The following is a 20030-nucleotide window of genomic DNA, read 5'->3' on the forward strand; positions in this document are numbered from 1 at the left end:
TATTATTATTCAGCTGCCCAGATTTAAAGTAAAACTGTGGATCTGATTGTTGTACACCTCTGCCCCGATATAATGCGACCCGATATAACACAAATTCGAATATAATGCAGTAAAGCAGTGCTCTGGGGGGGGGCAGGGCTGCGCACTCCAGCGGATCAAAGCAAGTTCGATATTACGCGGTTTCACCTATAACGCAGTAAGATTTTTTTGGCTCCCGAGGTGGTCATTGGTAGTCAGATTGTTGGTCACCTCATAATCCATTTTACCATTCCTGCCTGGGTGTGTTGCAGCTGGGTTTCCCAATCTGGCCAGGCACTTAGTAGTTGCTGCTCCAGTAGGGTCTCAGCTCAGCCTGCAAGTTCTCTTTGGGTTCTTTCTGGCAAACCTCTAGCAGCTTTTTTAGGTCTTGTCTTAATTTCTTTTGAGAAGTCTCCAGCTCCTATTTTAGATCTTGCTTTAAACCCTTTTGGCCATCTTGCATATCTGTGAGCACTGCTATCATTTGTTCCCTCTTGGTCCAACAAGTGTTTCTGCTCACAGTCTCTCTCCTTGGAAACTAAATCCCACACTTGACACTAGTGTTGCCTTCTTTTGACCTGAGTGGCTAGTCAGAGTTTGAGGCCCTGGGATGTTCCAGTTAGGAGGAGAAATTGGTGATAACCAGGTATTTCTTTTTCCAATGTTGTTTATTTAGAGGAATGTCTTTCTGAACAAAGAAGGAATCAAATAGCAGTGAACATTTTCTTTTGCTCCCAGCACCAAGAATACTTTTTTCAGCCTGTACCACTGACACAAAAACCTCTCTCAGCAATGAAACGGCCTTGCAGCCCGAGCCCTGCAAGTCTGAGTCAGTTGGCACAAGGCAGATGCTAGTTTTTTATTTGTTGTGTAGACATACCCTTAGTTTCTCTCTCTCTCTGTATCCCGTCCCCCACCACCGCTACCAATGCTCATCAAAAAGTGCTGTTTGTTTTCATGTTCCTTTTGTCCTAAGTGGGGGCTTATCCTTACGGTTACATTAATTGAAAGGTGTCAATGAAATGAGGTTTTAACTCAACCCAAAACAAGGCTTCATTCTACTCGTAACCGTACCTTTTAAAAGCTGCCCTCATGTTCTTCAGTTAGATCTCATTCTCTCCTGCCTAAGCTGTCCTGTTTTTTCAACTCCTAATTGTTTTTTCAACTTTGAATGAGCTAGGTCTGGATGACCTTGAAGACCAGAGAAACAGAAATGGAATGAAACACAGAGGTAAGGTCATGCACTTAGGGTCTAATAATAAGAATTTCTGCTACAAGCTGGAGGCTTATCAGTTGGAAGCCACAGAAGGTGGGAAAGACCTGGGTGTGTTGATCAATCACAGGATGACGATGAGCCACCAATGTGACGTGGCTGTGAAAACATCAAATGTGATGTTAGGATGTATCATATGAGGCATTTCCAATGAGGAGAGAGAGAAGTATTAATGCCATTGTACAAGGCACTGCTAAGACCTGATCTGGAAGATTGTGTACAGTTCTGGTCACCCATATTAAAAAAAGATGAATTCAAACTGGAACAGGTGCAGAGAAGAGCTATTAGGATGATTAGGGTGAATGGAGGACTTATCTGAAGAGCTTGGTTTGTTTAGTCTAGAAAAAAAAAGGGGGGGCTGAGAATGGATACGATTACTCTATAAATACATCAGGGGCGGAGGGTGAAGAGCTATTTGTCCTTTAGTTTAATGTTGGCACAAGAACAAATGGGTATAAATTGGCCACGAACAAATTCAGGCTGAAAAGTAGGTTTCTAACTTTTTGAGGACTGAGATTCTGGACCAGCCTTCAGTCCTAGTGGGAGATGAGGGCAAACAACTTAACTTAGTTTTGAGAGCGAGCAGGGCCAAATATATGAGTACGATTGTTTAGATCGGGGTAGGCAACCTGCGGCACGCGAGCTGATTTTCAGTGGCACTCACACTGCCCGGGTCCTTGCCACCAGTTCGGGGGGGCTCTGCTTTTTAATTTAATTTTAAATTAAGCTTCTTAAACATTTTAAAAACCTTATTTACTTTACATACAACAATCGTTTAGTTATATATTATAGACTTATAGAAAGAGACCTTCTAAAAACGTTAAAATGTATTACTGGCACACGAAACCTTAAATTAGAGTGAATAAATGAAGACTCGGCACACCACTTCTGAAAGGTTGCCGACCACTGGTTTAGATATTCTTTTGTGATGGTGGGGGGAAGGGCATGACAGCCCAGGGGGTCCCTTTCGGTTTATGTATTATGTTCCTAAAGTTCGTGTTTCAAGGCTTCAGCTAGTCACCTACAGGGATCAGGAAGGGATTTTTTCCTCTGCAATGTATTGCAGATTTTTCTTGGTTTCCTTTCTCTGAAGCAACAGAGAAGGCCTTGTCTGGAAATAGGACACTGGAAAGGTTGAGCTGGTGCTTTGAGATGGCACCAAGCATTCTCTGTCTCGGGCTTGGCAGGCTGGTTCTTCCTCACATGCTCAGTGTCCGACTGGTTGCCATATCTGGGGTTTGGCGGGAATTTTCCCTTAGTAAGTGACTTCGGGGGGTTTTCAACTTACTATGCATCATGGAGTTTAAGACACCTGTCAGGATTAACTGGGTATATTTCATTTTATCAGTTCCCTTTAATCTTTTGTGTTGTGAAACTTGGATTGGAGGCTTAGGCACACTCCAACAGTGGTAGCCCAGAGAATAAGTCATTGGTTATGAAATTCTATTTTTTTTTAAAGTTGTCTCTTGGTACCCCAAAGTCTTATGAGCTCCACCATACAAATCTAATACTTTTCAGTTGATTGCTCTATACCAGTGTTTCTTTGAAAGTTAGTTAGAACAGTATTAAACATCTCATTTGAATTAAAAATAATCTGAACATTTATTAGCAAGTTTTATGTTTATAGTTTTATTTTTGTAGAATGTGTTCTTTAGAGAGTAATTTTAGGGCTTGTCTGCTTTGGGGAGTTATTCAGAAACACCTATCCCTGAATAGTACCATGTGTTAGACACTCCTATTCTTGAATAAGAGTACCTCGTTTCTGTTTAGCTTAACCTACCTTCAAATTATCAGTTATAGTGTCATAGGTGAGTTCAGCTACATTGCTCAAGAGAATTAGCTACATGTCAAATGGCTAACAATAAAATACAGTAACTCCACTTAACATCTTAGTTATGTTCTTGAAAAATGCAACTTTAAGCGAAATGATGTTAAGCAAATCCAACTTCCCCATAAGAATTAATGGGGTTAGGTTCCAGGGAAATTTTTTCGCCACACAAAAGACATATTTAAAATACTGTGTGTGTGTGTGTGTGTGTACACACACACACACACATAATTTTAAACAATTTAATACTGCACTCACCAATGATTATTGTGAAGCATGGTTGAGGCAGGGGGGTAGTGGAGTTGGGGCATGGAGGCTAGTCCTGTTCCACCTGGCCGGCGCTCCCGCCAAGGAGCGGGGTCGGGGCACGGCGGCTTGCTGGGTGGGCGGAACCAGGCAAGCCCCCGTGCCCTAACCCTGTCCCTGGCAGGAGCACCAAGCTGTGGGAGCCAAACGACATTATAAAGGAACATTGGAGGACTTTAAAGGAATATGTTCCGTAATAGGTCAGCGACCTAATAACAAAACAACATTAATCTGGGCAATGTTAAGTAAGGAGTTACTATAATTAAAAATTGATTTTAAGTACACCTCTACCCCGATATAATGCTGTCTTTGGGAGCCAAAGCATCTTACTGCGTTATAGGTGAAACCGCGTTATATTGAACTTGCTTTGATCCGCCGGAGTGCGCAGTCATCATCGTCCCCCCCCCCCCCCCCCCCCCCCCCCCGAGCACTGCTTTACCGCGCTATATCCGAATTTGTTATATCGGGTCGCGTTATATCGGAGTAGAAGTGTAGTCACAGTAGTGTTTCAGAATTGGTGTTAAAAGTTCTTAGATCTCTGAATGCTGCAAACTCATCTGTTCGCATTTTTGAGCTCTTCGTGTCTGAAAACATGGTGTAAGAAGAACACAGAAAAATTGTCTAAATCCCATAATCTTAAAATCACCGACTTTCTGAATTGATACATTTCTTGTGTCCAAGTAAATGATGGTTTTCGTTAGCAGAACACGGTCCTTGTATTGCAAAAGGCAAAGCTTGGTTCATACTGCATTAAGGAACTCCCTTTTTTTATATTTAACCAACTTTTGTATGCTAAGAAAGTTTGAGTAAGGAGACCATATAGCTCCCTGGCAAATGTTCTGGAAATGACAAGAATTGATGACTTTTGTAGAACTTTGTAATAATTTAAAGGGATGCATATCAGTCACAAGGAGGAAATGTATGCCAGGATAATTCCACGACTATTGAAAGTGAATAGGGATTGTTACAATTTTATGTATTGGTCTGACTTTCAGAAGTTTGTGTAACTAATTTGCATATGCAATGTAGAGTCACCACACTTGCTATTCAGGGTCAATTGACTGAAATTTGGCTCTAATAAGTAGACCTGACTGACTTTCTGACTGACGAACTTTTGCTAAGCTTACTCTTCTGTACAAGACTGGAGCGCCTCCACTATATATAAGGTTCCAGACCTTAATTCTGCAGTGTGAAGTCATTTGATTCTGCAGCACTCTGGTGTGACATGCTACAAACTCTGGCTTCTTTAAAATTAAAACATTGGTTTCTTATTAGTTGCATTTGAAAATCAATAATGCAGTTGGTACAGTAGTTCGTGTTTAATTTGATTTATGCTATTGCCTTATTTTCAGTTTTCAATATGGTGCACTTTTTATCAATCTAATAAAAGTTGATAAGGAAGCTGGAGGTTTTGGTGGCTAGGAAGGAGGCAGTTGGACTTCTGGAACCTCTGGAAATGTGGATGAAAGATCAGAATTGTGAGATAAGAACATGCTGATAATTTTATTAGTAATAGCTAGTATCCTAAGGTCCTGTCAGCTACTAAATTTAATCATGATTTTATAATCAGAGACAGGGTCACTTTAACTGGTTACATGCGACACTCTTCAGTTTATGTTCACACACAAGCTTTTGTGAATCTCCACCTACGATTCTACCTAATTGTGTTGCGTTAGTGCATTTTTGAAAAATCTGTGCAAGTAATAATGTCTTGGCAGAAGATGCATTGCCCAGAGCAGGGGTGGCCAACCTGTGGCTCCAGAGTCAAATGCGGCTCTTTGGAAGTTAATATGCGGCTCCTTGTATAGGCACTGACTCCGGGGCTAGAGCTACAGGTGCCAACTTTCCAATGTGTTGAGAGGTGCTCACTGCTCAACCCCTGGCTCTGCCACGGGCCCTGCCCCCACTCCCCCCTTTCCCTCCCCCCCCCCCCCCCAGCCTCCTGCATGCCACGAAACAGCTGGGGGGGTGGTGGTACCGGTGGGTGGGAGATACTGGGGGGAGGGGAGCTGATGCGGGGATCCTGACATATTACTACGGCTCTTTGGCAATGCACATTGGTAAATTCTGGCTCCTTCTGAGGCTCAGGTTGGCCACCCCAACCCAAAGGAAATGCACAAGGTGACAGCAGCAGCCCATAGAGCAAAAGTGTAGTATGATGTCCTGCATAGTGAGCTGGGAAAAAGGACAACTGGCCAAACCAGTTACACAAATATGATGAGGGTGTCTTCTCCACATGACCCAAAAAAAAAAAAAAGTGTGTTGCACTAGTTTTTGGAAAACAACAATGTGTCAGCCAAGGCAGGATGAAATAGCTGACCTGGTTGGTATATAGTTATCCGTTAATAACCAGGTTTTATCCATGAGGTGAACAGAATCACCCACATTCGGTTACAAGTTATAATTTATGGCCTGTCCATGCTATCTCTAGGTTTGGGCATTAATGTCTTTAGATGAATGGGGAAGTTCATACATCTTAACTATTGGTTTGGCCTGTCTGGAGACCTGGTAACACTGCCTAGGTTTATACTTTATTCAGATTTTCAAGCTTTTCTTCATAGTCATGAAGGTTAGAAAATTTTTAAAAAATTAAAGTTGTGATTTTGGAGCACAATTATGTGGTAAGGGGAGAGGATGGTGGGTCGATTTCTGAGGCTTCAGATTTGCAGACTACACAGGGCCCTGGAATAATCTCAGTTGAATGCATCTGCATTTTTGGATGAAAAATTTAACTGTGTGGTTGTTTGAAACTGCTGGGATTTCTTATGAAAATAAGGAGAATTGGATAGCTGATGTGAAGAGGGAGGAAGTACTTCCAAAACCTGCTCAACAAATCAGAAACATTCTTTTAGCTCTAGTTAAAATTTTATAGTATTTATTCTGGATTACTATTGACTTTTAGGCCTTGGCTACACTTGCAGCTATACAGCGCTGTGAGGTAAACCTGCCTTCGTACAGCTGAGTAGGGAAAAGCGCTGCAGTCTGTCCACACTGACAGCTGACAGCGCAGTGGTGTGGCCACATTTGCGACAATTGCAGCGTCATTGGGAGCAGTGCATTATGGGCAGCTATCCCACAGAGCACCTCTTCCCATTCTGGCATTGTGGGAAGGGGGCGTGGGTGCGGGGGATTCTGGGTCCTGTCCCAACGCCCCATGATGCATTATTTCGCATCCCAGAAATCCCTTTGTTTCCGTCCACCTTTGGCGCCATCTTTCAACGGTTTCTGTGCAGCGCGATCTGTCTGTGGGAAATAGAGTCCGAACTGCTGAGGCACATGCTGACGAGTCTCACCAGCACGTCACGTTTGGCTGTCGAACTATTTCTTAAGATCCAAAGTGACAGTGAGAGTGAGGAGTCCGACGATGCTATTGAGCCGCGTAACGCGTACAACACGAAATTGCTTGTGGCATTCACGGACATGCTCAGCACCGTGGAATGCCGCTTTTGGGCTCAGGAAACAAGCACTGAGTGGTGGGATCACATCGTCATGGAAGTCTGGGATGATGAGCAGTGGCTGCAGAACTTTCGGATGAGGAAAGCCATTTTCATGGGACTGTGTGAGGAGTTCGCCCCCACCCTGCGGTGCAAGGACATGAGATTGAGAGCTGCCCTGCCAGTGGAGAAGCGGGTGGCTATTGCAATCTGGAAGCTGGCAACTCCAGACAGCTACCAGTCGGTCGCAAACCAGTTTGGAGTGGGAAAGTAGACCGTTGGAATCGTGTTGATGCAAGTTTGCAGGGCCATTAATCGCATCCTACTCAGAAGAACCATGACTCTGGGTAACATGCAGGACATAGTGGATGGCTTTGCACAAATGGGTTTCCCTAACTGTGGGGGGGGAGATAGATCGGACGCACATTCCTATTCTGGTACCACCCCACCTAGCATCCGAGTACGTTAATCGGAAGGGGTATTTCTCTGTGGTTCTCCAGACGCTTGTGCATCACCGTGGGCGTTTCATTGACATTAACGCAGGCTGGCCAGGAAAGGTGCATGACGCACGCATCTTTCAGAACACTTGGCTGTTCAGGAAGCTGCAGGCCGGGACTTTTTTCCCAGAGCGGAAGATCACAGTAGGGGAAGTTGAAATGCCCATTGTGATCCTTGGAGATCCCGCTTACCTGTTAATGCCGTGGCTCATGAAACCCTACACAGGGAGCCTTGACAGCAGCAAGGAATTGTTCAACTACAGGCTGAGCCGGTGCCGAATGACTGTGGAGTGTGCCTTTGGCCATTTAAAGGGCCGCTGGCGATCTCTGTATGGGAAGCTGGACTTGGCCGAACACAGCATCCCCACGGTTATATCCGCGTGCTGTACCCTCCATAATATTTGTGAAGGGAAGGGTGAAAGCTTCACTCAGGCATGGACCTCCGAGGTTGAACACCTGGAGGCTGAATTTGCACAGCCAGAGAGCAGGGCTATTACAGGGGCCCAGCGTGGGGCCGCAAGGATTAGGGATGCCTTGAGGGAGCAATTTGAGGCTGAAAACCAGCAGTGATATCTGGTGCCCTGCATGGGAATGGAGTGCAGTAGTTCTAATCTTTAGGAATCGGTGTTTGCTAAGCAGACTTGCAATGCCTGTTTATTTCCTGGGCTAAGGAATCTTTTACTTTATGCAATAATAAAGAATGTTTTCAAAACCAAAAAATCCATTTATTGAAAAGAAACACAACTGCTTGGGAATCAGAAAGGGCAAGGGGGTGGAGTGGGGAACGGTACAATCACAGATTCGCATATGTCCTGTCTGGTGTGCTGTGCAGTGAGTGCTGCACTTCAGGATAGCTATACTGCATGGTGTTGGGGGTTGAGTGCAGAGGGTAAGGGTCGTGGTTTTCAGGGCTAGGTGGTGAAGATACTGGTGTTGGAGGCAACTGGTGGGGTGAGGAACCCGGAAGTTGGGGAAAGTGGGTTAGAAGTAACAGTGGGGCACAAGAGAGAGAGTTTTGGGACAAGGGCTGTGCGGGGGGGGGCTTTGCGGAACTGCTCCTTCTGCATGGCTACGAGCTCCTGGATAGCGTCTGCTTGGAGCTCCAGGATGCTTATGAGCCGATCCGTGCTTTGCCACCGGTGCGCTGCGTTTTCCTGGTGGATCCTGCTTTCTCTCTCCCTCCAGTTCTGTGCTTTTTCATTCTCTTTAATAGATTGCCACATCACCTCTTGCAGCATGTCTTCTTTGGTTTTTCGCTGTCTCTTCCTGTGTCTTTGCAGTATCTGAGCAGGTGATAAGAGGGACGGCTGAGGTCTCAAGGTTGTTGCAGCTGTATAGGCAAAATGCAACATTTAACAGAGGCAGCATTGTATATAGCAGACAAAGTAATGATTCCCCCCGCACTTAAGGAGTAGAAAACACACAGGGTCTACACAATAGCATAATTTTCCTGGCCCAAACAGAGCACACATAATCCACGGGAGCCTCAAAATTGTGAGTAAGGGGGACTGATTGTTTCAGGGCTGTCCTCTGGGTTTCTGTTCCTTGGGGAGAGCCAACAGCTGCAGGGGGCACCTACACTGAAAACTGTCCCAACGTTTTCCACAGGAGTTCGTCCTGGACAATATCTCGCTGCTGAGGGTGACCTGGGAAGCAAGGGAGGGTCTTTTACTGAAATGCGGCTTTCGCCGTGACCCATATGCAGCTTGCCTGTGTGCAGCAATGGTCCCCCTGCCCCTCGCGGCACAATGGCGCGGACACGTTAGCCTGGCTGGGACAAGGACCACGGTGGTTCTCCCGATAAACCTGCGCATGCGCATTGCACGCGTTCTGGATGAGACATTCAAAGAGATTACCGAGGCCGATTACCGTGATGTGATAAACCACATCAATGCACTATTCCGCATCTAGGCATGCATGCCTAACCCTCCTCTCCCAAAGAGCCTGCACCAAAAAAATTCCTTCCCGAAAAAAAAAACTGCTTACCGGGAACCTTGCTCTTCTGTTTGTCCTCCACCAAGTACCGGCTGCTGCGACTGGCTACCTTCCTCCTGGCTCGAGAAGAGCGCTACCTTCCTCCTGGCTCGAGAAGAGCTTCTGGCTGCATGCCTCCAGGGATTCCGGGATGTCTCCATCCGCCCCACCACCCTCACTCCTGTTTTCCTCCTCCGACCCCGGCTCTGAAGTGTCCATGGTGGTGCTCGGAGTGGAGGTGGGGTTAATCCCAAGTATCGCATCCAGCTCTTTGTAGAATTGGCAGGTCGCGGGGGGAGCACCCGAGCGGCCATTTGCGTCGCAGGCTTTGCGGTAGGCACTCCGCAGCTCCTTCACTTTAATCCTGCACAGCAGGGCGTCCTGGTCATGGCCCCTTTGCATCATGTCCTTTGATGTCTTCCCGAAGGTATCGTAATTCCTACGGCTGGAGCGCAGCTGGGACTGGACAGCTTCCTCCCCCCCAAACACTGGTGAGGTCCAGCAACTCGCCATTGCTCCATGCTGGGGCTCACTTGGTGCATGGAGGCATGGTCACCTGGAAAGATTCGCTGATAGCACGCCACACCACCCCCTTTGTTTGCTCAGCCAGGCATTTTTAAAATTCCCGGGGAATTTTAAGGGAGGGTCACGTGGTTGGTTACCTGAGGCCAGGGCAGTAGAATTTGAACTGATGACCAGAGTGGCTAGAACAGGCATTGTGGGATACTGCTGAATACTCTGGAGGCCAGTCACAGCGCATTGGGCGGCAGCGCAATACACGCTATTCCTCTTGGAGAGGTGGAGTACATGCAGCGCTGCAACCACGGGGATACAGCACTGCAAATGCCTTGCCAGTGTGGACGGGGAGTGAGTTACAGTGCTGGGGGCGGCTTTATAGCGCTGTAACTCGCAAGTGTAGCCAAGGCCAAAGTGTTGTGTGATAATGAGGAAGCATTGAGGTGTTTGAAATAACTGTAATGGATAGCATGTACTATGGGCAGAAACAACACAGTTTCCTTTGGAAAGCTACAAAATTCATAAATGAAGTATAACTAAAAATTGCTGTAGATCTTAGATTTGTATTATATGATTGGTTAATAAGACAGTGTCTCATGAACTGTAACCCCTTCCAAACAGTTTAAAACTAGGCCAGTATAATTATGGCAGCCCATATACATTCACTGATGTTAGTCTCTTGAGTCAATGTATGCTCTATCAAATATGCTATAGCCAACACTAGAACTTTTCTGCTCTGAGAAGACCTACCAGCGTAATTCTGGGAGATAAGCTTTTCCCATTTTAAAGGACAATAGTTTAAGCCCGCAAACAGAGTTTAAAAAATATCCAAATATGAATAGAAATGTTTTCTTTAAAAAATTTTCATACAGATACTTTCTGAAACATTCATCTTTAACATGAAAAGTTCCAATGCTTTATCTCTGTTCACAAGTGATTATTCCACCCCTACCCCCCAAATCATCTGAGAGAGGCAGGCAGGCATACCTGTTTCTCTGCATGTTAACTTGCCTAACAAGTCCATTGGAAAAACAGATGAATACTGAAAGTTGGCAAGAATATAGTCCTCAGTGAGGAGTGTAAATGATTTGTGAAGGGAAATAATTTAAAGTGGTTTGAAAAACACACCTAAACAAAAGCTAAATTATTTTAGTAGGACCTAATAGTCACGCCCTTTTTGTGATATCACAGTAATCTCCCAGTTTAAGCAGGAGAGAAGCATAAATTCTGTCTATCATAGATAAGAAAAAGTACATGAGTGCAAAGACAATAAATAAATACATAAGTTCTCTAAGGGCCTCGTCTTCAGAGATGCTGAGCATCCACATCTATAATTGACTTCATATGGAATTTTGTGTGCTCAACCCTTTTGAAAATCAGACTCTAGGTGACTTAATTTTGTCATATTCTAAGCTTTCACGGTACAAAAGTATAACTTGTGTTGCCAGGATACACCCTTCATAATGTAAATTGATATGCTTTTTCCATTAAACCAAGTATTGTAGAATACCTTCAGCCAGACCAGCAGCAGCAAAGGTGAGAACTTACCCATTCTATATTTCATTCATCTCAGGGCTTGTCTATACTTACAGCAGTGCCACTACAGCGCTTAGTGAAGATGCTACTTAGGCTGACAATGGGAGGTCTTTCACGCCTCTGAGTGACATAGTTATACCTATATAAGTTTTAGTGTAGACCAGGGTTCAGTGAGTGCATTTCAAAGCATAACTAGAACTATTTAAAAGCTAACATTAAGCAAAATGTGGCGTGTGTGTGTTTAATGCAAAGGAATAAAATGCAAGAATTAAGTTTGTTACAGTAAAATGCAGTACACACACAGAATGAGTCATGTGGGGAAACTCCCCTAGTTCTTAAGATACTATGACTCATCGTGATGAGAGAAAAAGGGTGTGAGTATCAGGTATTTTAGCTCAGCTGAGTTAAGCTATTTGTTGAGGGCACGTCTACACTAAGGCTTGGTCTACACTGAAAATTGAACAAGAACTTTTGTTGCTCAGGGGTGTGAGAAAACACCTCCCCCCCTGACAAAAGTTTTGCCGGCGAAAAGCACCGGTGGGAACAGCACTTTGTTGGCAGGCGCACTCTCCTGCCAACAAAGCTACTGATGTTCATTGGGGATGGAAGTTTTTTGTCAGCGGGAGAGCTCTCTCCTTCAGACAAACGGTGGCTACACTGCACACCTTTTAGCAGCACAGCTGTAGTGGCACAGCCCTGTCGCTAAAAGGTGCATAGTGTAGATACAGCCTTAGACTAAGCATATCCTAGAAGCTGTTGCCAATATAGCAGCAATGTTGGGTGGGTTTTGATTTTTTGTTTTTAAATAGCATTTCTATACTGGCAAAAAGCCCAGTGTAGATGCAGCTTATACTGGCAAAGAAGTGCTTTGTCCATATTGCTTATTTAATTTGGGGAGCTGATACCAACTACAAAAAAAAAAAGCCCTCTTTTGATGAAATAATCTGTCTACCCTAGGAGGGTTTGCAGGTATAGGTATACTAGCAAACTTTTTCTAGTATAAAGTAGGCCTAAGAAGATTGTGGTTTTTACAGTGAGACAGGGAGCCTAGGATTTACCTCAACCAGCTACATCTAGGCAGTAGCAGATTTGCCATGACGCCGGGCCCACACTCCAGGGAGCCCCCGGCCAGGGCCACTCCTCTCCTGCGGGGGGCAGAAGCTTGGTGCTCCTGGTACTGAGGCTCCTGCTGCAGTAGGGCAGCCAAACTCCCCCTCCCCTGCTTCCTCTCAGCTTGCTCTGTTCCTGCCCTTACCCTCCCTACCGCTGATCAGCTGTTTGATCAGCTGTTTGCCGGCAGGAGGCCGGGCCGCAGCATGCTCACCTGGGGAGAGGAGGCAGAGAAGAGGCGGGGTGGGGCCTTCATCTTGTACAACAGTGAGTGCCCATGGTGGGGCAGGCAGGGGAGGGGGGGGACAGAGGCAGTGGGGAAGGAAGGGGGTGGGATGGGGAGGAGATGGAGTGGTGGGGAAGGAGCATGGGATGGGGAAGAGAAGGGGATAGGGCAGGGATTGGCAACCTTTGGCCCGTGGCCCGCCAGGGTAAGCCCCCTGGCGGGCCGGGCCGGTTTGTTTACCTGGTGCAGCCGCAGGTTCAGCCAATCGCGGCTCCCACTGGCCGCGGTTCGCCGCTCCAGGCCAATGGGGGGCTGCAGGAAGCGGCACAGGATGAGGGATGCGACAAGTAAATAAACCGGCCCAGCCCGCCAGGGGGCTTACCCTGGTGGGCCGTGTGCCGAAGGTTGCCGATCCCTGCCCTATTCCCTTCTCTTCCCTGTCCCATGCCCCTTCCCCACCACTCCATCTCCTCCCCATCCCTGGGATAGGGGAAACGGGGGCCCAGCATGCGGTCCCCTTGGCAGCAGCTGGTGCTCCCCTGTTAAGCAGACCCATCAAACCCTCACCCTGACAAGTCCCACCTCCCCTGCATCTGTACCACCCTGACGAGCCCCCCCAAGACATCCTCCCCACTGAGCCCCACCCAAATGAACCCTGTAGATAGATCTCTGTATTAAGCATCTTCACATAACTTTCATATGACTTTGTATTATGCCTCTTCATATAACCCTGTATTAAGCTATTTTCATACAACTTTGTATCAAGTCCTTTGATATAGGAACTTTGTATCAGATCCGTATGTAGAAAAACTTATAGAAAACTTCCTCTCAGAATTTGGGGAGCTATTTGAGGTTGTAGGTCTGGGTCCACCCTTTGACTAACTGTGGTGCTTGATCATTCTTTCTTGGAGTAGTTGACTCAGGTTCAAAGAAGAAAATGAAAACTAACAAGCCGAAAGAAATTGGCATATTTTAAAAATGCTGTATATTTTATATTAGAGTTAGAGCAACTCTCACTTCCTGCTCTTAAACAGGAGCTGGCCGGACTATTCTGGAGCCTCTGAGGGCCCAAGGTTGTTTGCTCTCTATATAGCAGCACCCTGGAGCCAGCCTTCCAAGATACCTCAGAGCACCAAAAATTGTAAAAGCTAAAAGAATTTCCCACGATTCATGGTGGAGGCATGAGATCAAAAAACAATGGGATCTAGTGATGCTTCAAAGAAACAGAACTACAGATAAGTAATTTTCTCTTTGCAGTTTGGGCTAACAACCCTAAGTCAGGAATGATCAAGCAAAAATGTTAACTCTGTCATCTGTCATGTGTAATATTTGTTTTTCTGGTTTCTATGTGCGTGTTTCTTGTTAAACTTGTATCTTTAATTTATGATTTTTTTTATTAATCAGATGTGCAGTGGGGAATGAGTTAATGTTGCATTAGGAAACTTAACTTTTTTGCATTTCCTGACTTTCTGTGATTAAAATAGCTTTAAAGATTGTCAATTTAATGTGCTGGAAACTGACAGATTTAGTAGTAACAATGCATTAGATTATTAAAAGTGAGAAATTAAAAAATCAAATGTTTCCACTGTTTATGCTGTTTCACTTACTATTTGCATTTCTTCTATCAGAGACAGATTTATTTTTCAGGCTTTTAGTGATATACTGATAAACATTCTTCCAGTTCCAAAAGTCTAAGAACTTCTATAACGGAATGGAAGACGCTCATGGAAATGCTTCTATTGACTTAGGTTTTATAACTTTTTTTTTTTTTTTTTTACAAAATTTAATCTTTGGCCACAATTGAAGTTGACAACGTCCCTTTTAATGTAGTTTTTACAATTGATTTATCTTGACACTGTCCCTTTAATTTTACACCATCTCAGTAAAGCAAAGGTCCCCAAACTTTTGAGGGTCGCACACACACCCTTCCCCCGACCCTGTCTGTATGGGAGTGGGGCTGTGGCTCTGGGGCCGGGGCACAGACAGAGGAAAAGGAGCTGAGGCTGGGGCAGGGAGCGGGGCCGCAGCCAGGAGCAGGGCCACAGCTGGGCTGTGGTGGGGGGCCTGCAACCAGGCGCGGCTCTGCCCCCGGCCTCACCACCAGCCTCTGCCTTGGGCTGGGAATGGAGCCGCGGCCAGCGGATGAGGCTGGGGGCTGATGCGGGGCCATAAGTGCAGCTGCACCAAGCTGGGGACGTGGTTGGGGGTGGGACTGAAGCAGAGCTGGGGGTGGGGAGGGGCTGGGTGGAGCTCCTTCCCTTCCCTCCATGGACATGCCCCCACCCCCTGACATTCTGCCATGCCCCCCTAGGATGGTGTGCCCCACAGTTTGGAGACCTCTGCAATTAAGACAGAAATAAGGGCAAGTTGTTAAAAGTAACTCCAAAACATAACCCTGAAATGCAGTGTGTGTTTCTTCTCCACTTAGTGTCTTTCCTGTGTGACGTCTTTTACACAACTTAATGTCACCATGAAATAAAATTCTGGGCTGCATAAAACGCAGTATAAAAGTGTGGTGTTAAGCAGCTTATATGTGCAGTCATTTAAAAAAACAAACAAACCAAACCCATGAAACTTGAGACTATTTTGCCCAATGTATTTGCCTTTTATCAATTTTATTGCAATCCCACCACATTGCTTTATAGTCACCTTAATTTTCTTCCTACCACTGAAGAAATATCGATGACTTAAGATACAACTTTTCTGCTCATGGATCTAAACCCCTGAGATATGTAGCTATACAGATCTAACACCCGTCCCCATGTAGACTGCGGATTATCTCTGCCAATGGGAGAACACCTCTTGCTGACCCCTGAGCTAAGGTATTAGACCTTGTCTTAGCAGGCAAAGTATATACTTTTCAATCATGTTAGCTTGAGCCATTTATTTTAACAAAATTGGAAAGCTTGTTTAAGGCCTTATATAGACTAGGATTTAAGATATAATGCCAACGCTTGTTAGCAAACACATTTGAGAAGTCCAGTCAAGGCACAGTATCTTTCCGATGTGTTAAAGTGGTCAAGTTTAAAGCCTAGGCCTCCAGACCACGCACAAAAGTACAACACCAAGACCAGAGCTGATATTCTCAAAATAAAAACTTTTTTTGGAAGGCGGGGGGTGGGAGGGAGGAGAGATTAAAAACATCTCTTCAGTCTATTGTATACATAATGAAACAGCAAAAAACAAAAACAAAGTTGACCTGGTAAAAGGAAAATTATGGTTTTGTGTACCCATTTGTGGGGGTGCTACTTTATGATGTGTGAGGGAAGGCCCACAAGGAAGCATTTTATCCTGCTTGTTTTTTATGTTATGTGTAGGCCCTTCTCCTCTGCTGGCAGTCTCCTTGGAGAACATGGTGGTAGACTGGGAACTTCCTTAGCCCTTAATTTAAAGAGTGTGTATGTGTAATGGGCAGAGGGTCTTGTACCTTTTTGTCTTTTTTCCAGCTGTCTTGTTGGTTGAGTTTAATAGTTTTTGTTAATACCTAGTTGAATAAAAATAATTTCCTCTCTTAATCAGGCTTCACTTGCTTGGTTGCTATGATGGACTGACAATTTCCTGCAATATCCTGAATGAACTTGATTGAATTAAGTTAAATTTTTTTTAGTTCATTGCATTAAAAATGCAGTTGTGTATGTGTTGTGGAGTTGTATGTATTTCCTTGGGAAGGGTAAATATGAGAACAGTGGTGGATGATTGGGCAAATTCACTCCTGCTATGTACATATACTACTACTGGGGGAATTCTGTGCCAAAAAATTAAAAATTCTGTGCACAATATTTTAAAATTCTGCATATTTTATTTGTCAAAATAACACAATATAAGCATGCCAATTTCAATTATTTTGGTAATTTATTTCAAAATACCTATCAGCAAGTATGTCTGTAACAATACACAAAAACAATCCAGGAATTTTTTTTTTTTACACAAATAGGTTCCTTATTAGGCATATTAATACAGAACTTTGAGTAATTAATTTAAACTGCAATACAGAAACTTATTTCCTGCACCCTTAATAAGCTGTGCAAAGGCATAGAGGAATCAGGGATAATGGGGAGAGAGAGGGAAGGTGCCAGAGAGTGAACCTGGAGGGCTGTTGGGTGTGGGTGGGAGAAGTATGGAACAGGGTTTTGGGGAGGTGGATTGTTAGGGAGTTGGGGAGCCTCCTCTCAGCAGATCCTAGCTGACCATTAGCCTTTCACGTTCAGTCAGGCACATCTGCCCCTTGTCCCCATGTGTCCCTGCAGCCCTCCTCCTATGCAGCCCCTGGCTCAATGCTGTCACCCCACTAGCTCATGAGCCTGCACCCGTTTGCCCCGCCACTAGCCCTTCTGAACCCTAGCCTGTGACAGCCCCCAGTAGCCCCATGTGCCTGCTCTGTCCATCCCGTGCCTCCTCACCTGTGAGGAACGCAGCTTCTTCCCCCTCCCTCTCCACTGACTAGTTGCCCTCTCTTCTGGTGTCACAGCAGCCCCTGGTGGGCGAAAGGTGTAACTGCACCACCTCTCCTGCAGAATCTATATTCTGTGGAGAGAAGAAAATCTTTTGGGCACATGAGTTCTGCACTTGCGCAATGGTGCAAGACTCCCTTAGGAGTAATATACTAGTTCAGACTGGATTCTCTGGGATCCAACAAACAAAGGGTTTTTGGATAAGTAACTTGGTTTTAATACTAGCGCAGTGCTTTCTTCCTAATCCAGCAAATGGACAGGACCCCTGGTCCCTGGAAGATCCCAATCCTTGGGGTAGGGTTAAGGACTCGGCCTGCCAGAATCCATGTCAGGGTTAGTCCTAGTAAGCTTTATGAGCATGCATGTAGATTCTTTTTATCTCCCCCCCCCCCCCCCCACAATGCTTTTTACCTTTAAAAACAAGGTAGGTTTGCATAGGAAGTGCTGCGTGGTAACGTATAACTGTTGACAGTCACTTTTATCAGTATCTGAAGAGACAGTAAGCACACCTGTTTAGGAGACTGTCTTTACTGGAAAATACACAGTGAAGGGAGGGAACTATTCAGCCTGGACATACCTTGGTCAGAAGGGAGTGAGACCCATTATAGGTCTCTACCGGAAAGAGGCAAGAGCTGGAAGCCTGAGATTGGGTGGCCTTTTTAGATCACTTAGAGGAAATACAGGTACAGTTGTCCTGAACTGTGATAGTTGCTGTAATGTTAAAATGCTCATACGGTTGTCCATAGTCTTCCAGGAAAAAAACGGGGTGGACAAGCTCTGAATTTTTAATGTAGTGGGAAAAAACTTTCCTGACCACCTTTTGCAGGCAACCTCTATTTCCTCCTGGCAGTCTTAGGTTTACAGACTATTACTGTGTTCATCTTCTAATCTATGTGTATGTGTTAAAACGTGCCTTTATGCCCTCACCACAACTATTTCACTTCCTTTTCCTGTAACCCCCAGTCCCAGCTTTCCAGAGTCCAGTATGTGCAATATTCAACTACATCAACTTGATTTTTCCACTTGTATCAAGATCAAGCTTAAAAACTCCTTTAGTTCTCAACAACTCCCATAGAGTCTTCCCATCTTACCTCAGACCTGTTTCTGTACTCTTGCTTGTGCTCATCTGCCCTCTGGAACAGCCTTTATGTAGGAAGTTTTAACAGGTTTACAAATCGTTACCACCTAAGTGTCAGAAGAAAACAGTAAAACTAATGTGTTTACTGGCTTGTGTGGCACAAGATTTACTTGCATGTCTCACTGGTGTCTTGTTTTATATGCTTTAACTTTGTAGTCAATTTTTAAAAGTGGATAGATTAGATTGAATGTAATTGTTACACGTAGGCATACAAAGTTGAGACTGTAGTGCTGTATAAGCTTGTTAGCTATTCAATAGGAATATTCACAGACAGGAAAAACAAGAAACTAAGTTGTCAGCTGTTGGAAACAGCTTAATCGCTTAAAATTCCGAAATTTATTTTATATTGGGCAGTTGAAGTAGCTTCTAAAACTAGCTGTGACCGGGGTTGCCAGCGCATTGTGCGTAGGGGCCCCACCTAGTCTTTCCCGGCGTTTCTGAATGTTTGTGTTTTGCTGACTGCCCAGCGAGTTCGGTTGATCACATGAGGTTAATATGCCTGGGTGGCTCCCTGGGCCGGGGGAGGGAAGGCAGCACGCAGGAGCTGCCGTCTGCTTTCTCCGCCGCCTCCTTTTTTGTGCGCCCAGGCTGGTGCTAGGAGGAGCTCGAACAGAGCAGGGAGACAAACCGACCTTTTGGCAGCAAATGGCTTTTCCACAGGAGACAACGCACGGGACTCAGGAGTTCTCCTTTCTGCCTGTTACTCTGGCTTTGCAGCTCCCTCTCTTCGGCCCGGCTGGGGCTGCGCAGAGCTGGTGGCAGCGTGTCCGTAGCCAGATCCTTCTGATGGGCGCCCCGTAGCTCAGCAGTCGAGGGGAGGGAAGGGAAGAAAAGGAAAGGCGTCTGCAGCAGCAGCAGCAGAGCTTCCTTTGCTGGGCAGCAGCCGGAAGAGTTTGGGAAACCATTTTAGGGAGACTTTCTGAAGATTCTTGTATGTGTGACAGGTCCTAAACTGGAACAGATCGGACAAAGCTGGTTCCTTCTCCCTCATATCCCGCTGTGGATTATTAAAGAAACTTCATTTGTGGGGGAGTTTGGCTAGGTTTCTGCCTACGGCGCTGGAGGTTTTAGTGCCCCGTTTGGGTGATTCCCTCGCATGAAAGGAGCGCCTCTCTGGTATCGTTCCAGGTCTCTGTCCTCAAGCCTCATGTTACCAGGAGGGGCCTCTGTTATGAGTTGTTTTTGTTTCTATGGGGAAACGTAATGACCTGTTCCACTCCTCATGACGGGGAAATCTGCCTTGAGCTTTTTGTATTCGTGGAAGGGGGGAGTCCTGTTTACATCATGTTTGCCAGGAAGTAAAACCAGCAAGAGAAAAGGTATTTTTTAAACCTTCTGTGCTACAAACTTATTAGGTGCACCATGTTAAGGCTGCCATCTGGGATTTGAGACTCTCCAGTAGGTTCAGGCATTGCAAAAAAAAAATAATTTTCCTGCTCTGCAGTTTTGGGAATAACTTTAGGTTTGTTTTTCCAACAGGTTGATACACTGGTTCAGCTTTTGGTTCAATGATGAAACATTTTTTCTTGATGCAGAATTTAATAATCTTAAAAGTATATTTTCCCCCTTTTCTGTACTTCAGTTTCTTTCTATTTAAACCTTGTAAAATGTTTTAAGATGCATTTTTATGTTAAACCATATGCAATAATATTTTTGGTGACTCACTGAGTACCTTAGTTTCTCAGTGTTGCTTAGAGACCAGCTCCCGACCCCCACAGTGAGA

General features: G+C 45.2%; 1 protein-coding gene across 8 annotated transcripts in view; it reads left to right on the top strand.

Moving 5' to 3' along the window:
* SIAH1 (siah E3 ubiquitin protein ligase 1) overlaps positions 1 to 20030 on the top strand; it is a 47583-nt gene that overhangs the window by 20996 nt on the left and 6557 nt on the right. Inside the window, exon 1 of one of the 8 annotated variants that reach the window (XM_005289828.5) lies at positions 18735 to 19626. The exons of the other annotated variants lie outside the window; for them this stretch is intronic. Within the exon in view, the coding sequence (XP_005289885.1) occupies positions 19530 to 19626 (97 nt within the window). The 5' untranslated portion in view covers positions 18735 to 19529. Of the gene's footprint in view, positions 1 to 18734; positions 19627 to 20030 lie in introns of those variants that run through there. 8 annotated transcript variants of the gene reach the window in all.

This window comes from Chrysemys picta, chromosome 14 (assembly GCF_011386835.1).
Source record: "Chrysemys picta bellii isolate R12L10 chromosome 14, ASM1138683v2, whole genome shotgun sequence".
In the NCBI taxonomy this organism is placed as follows: Eukaryota; Metazoa; Chordata; order Testudines; family Emydidae; genus Chrysemys; species Chrysemys picta.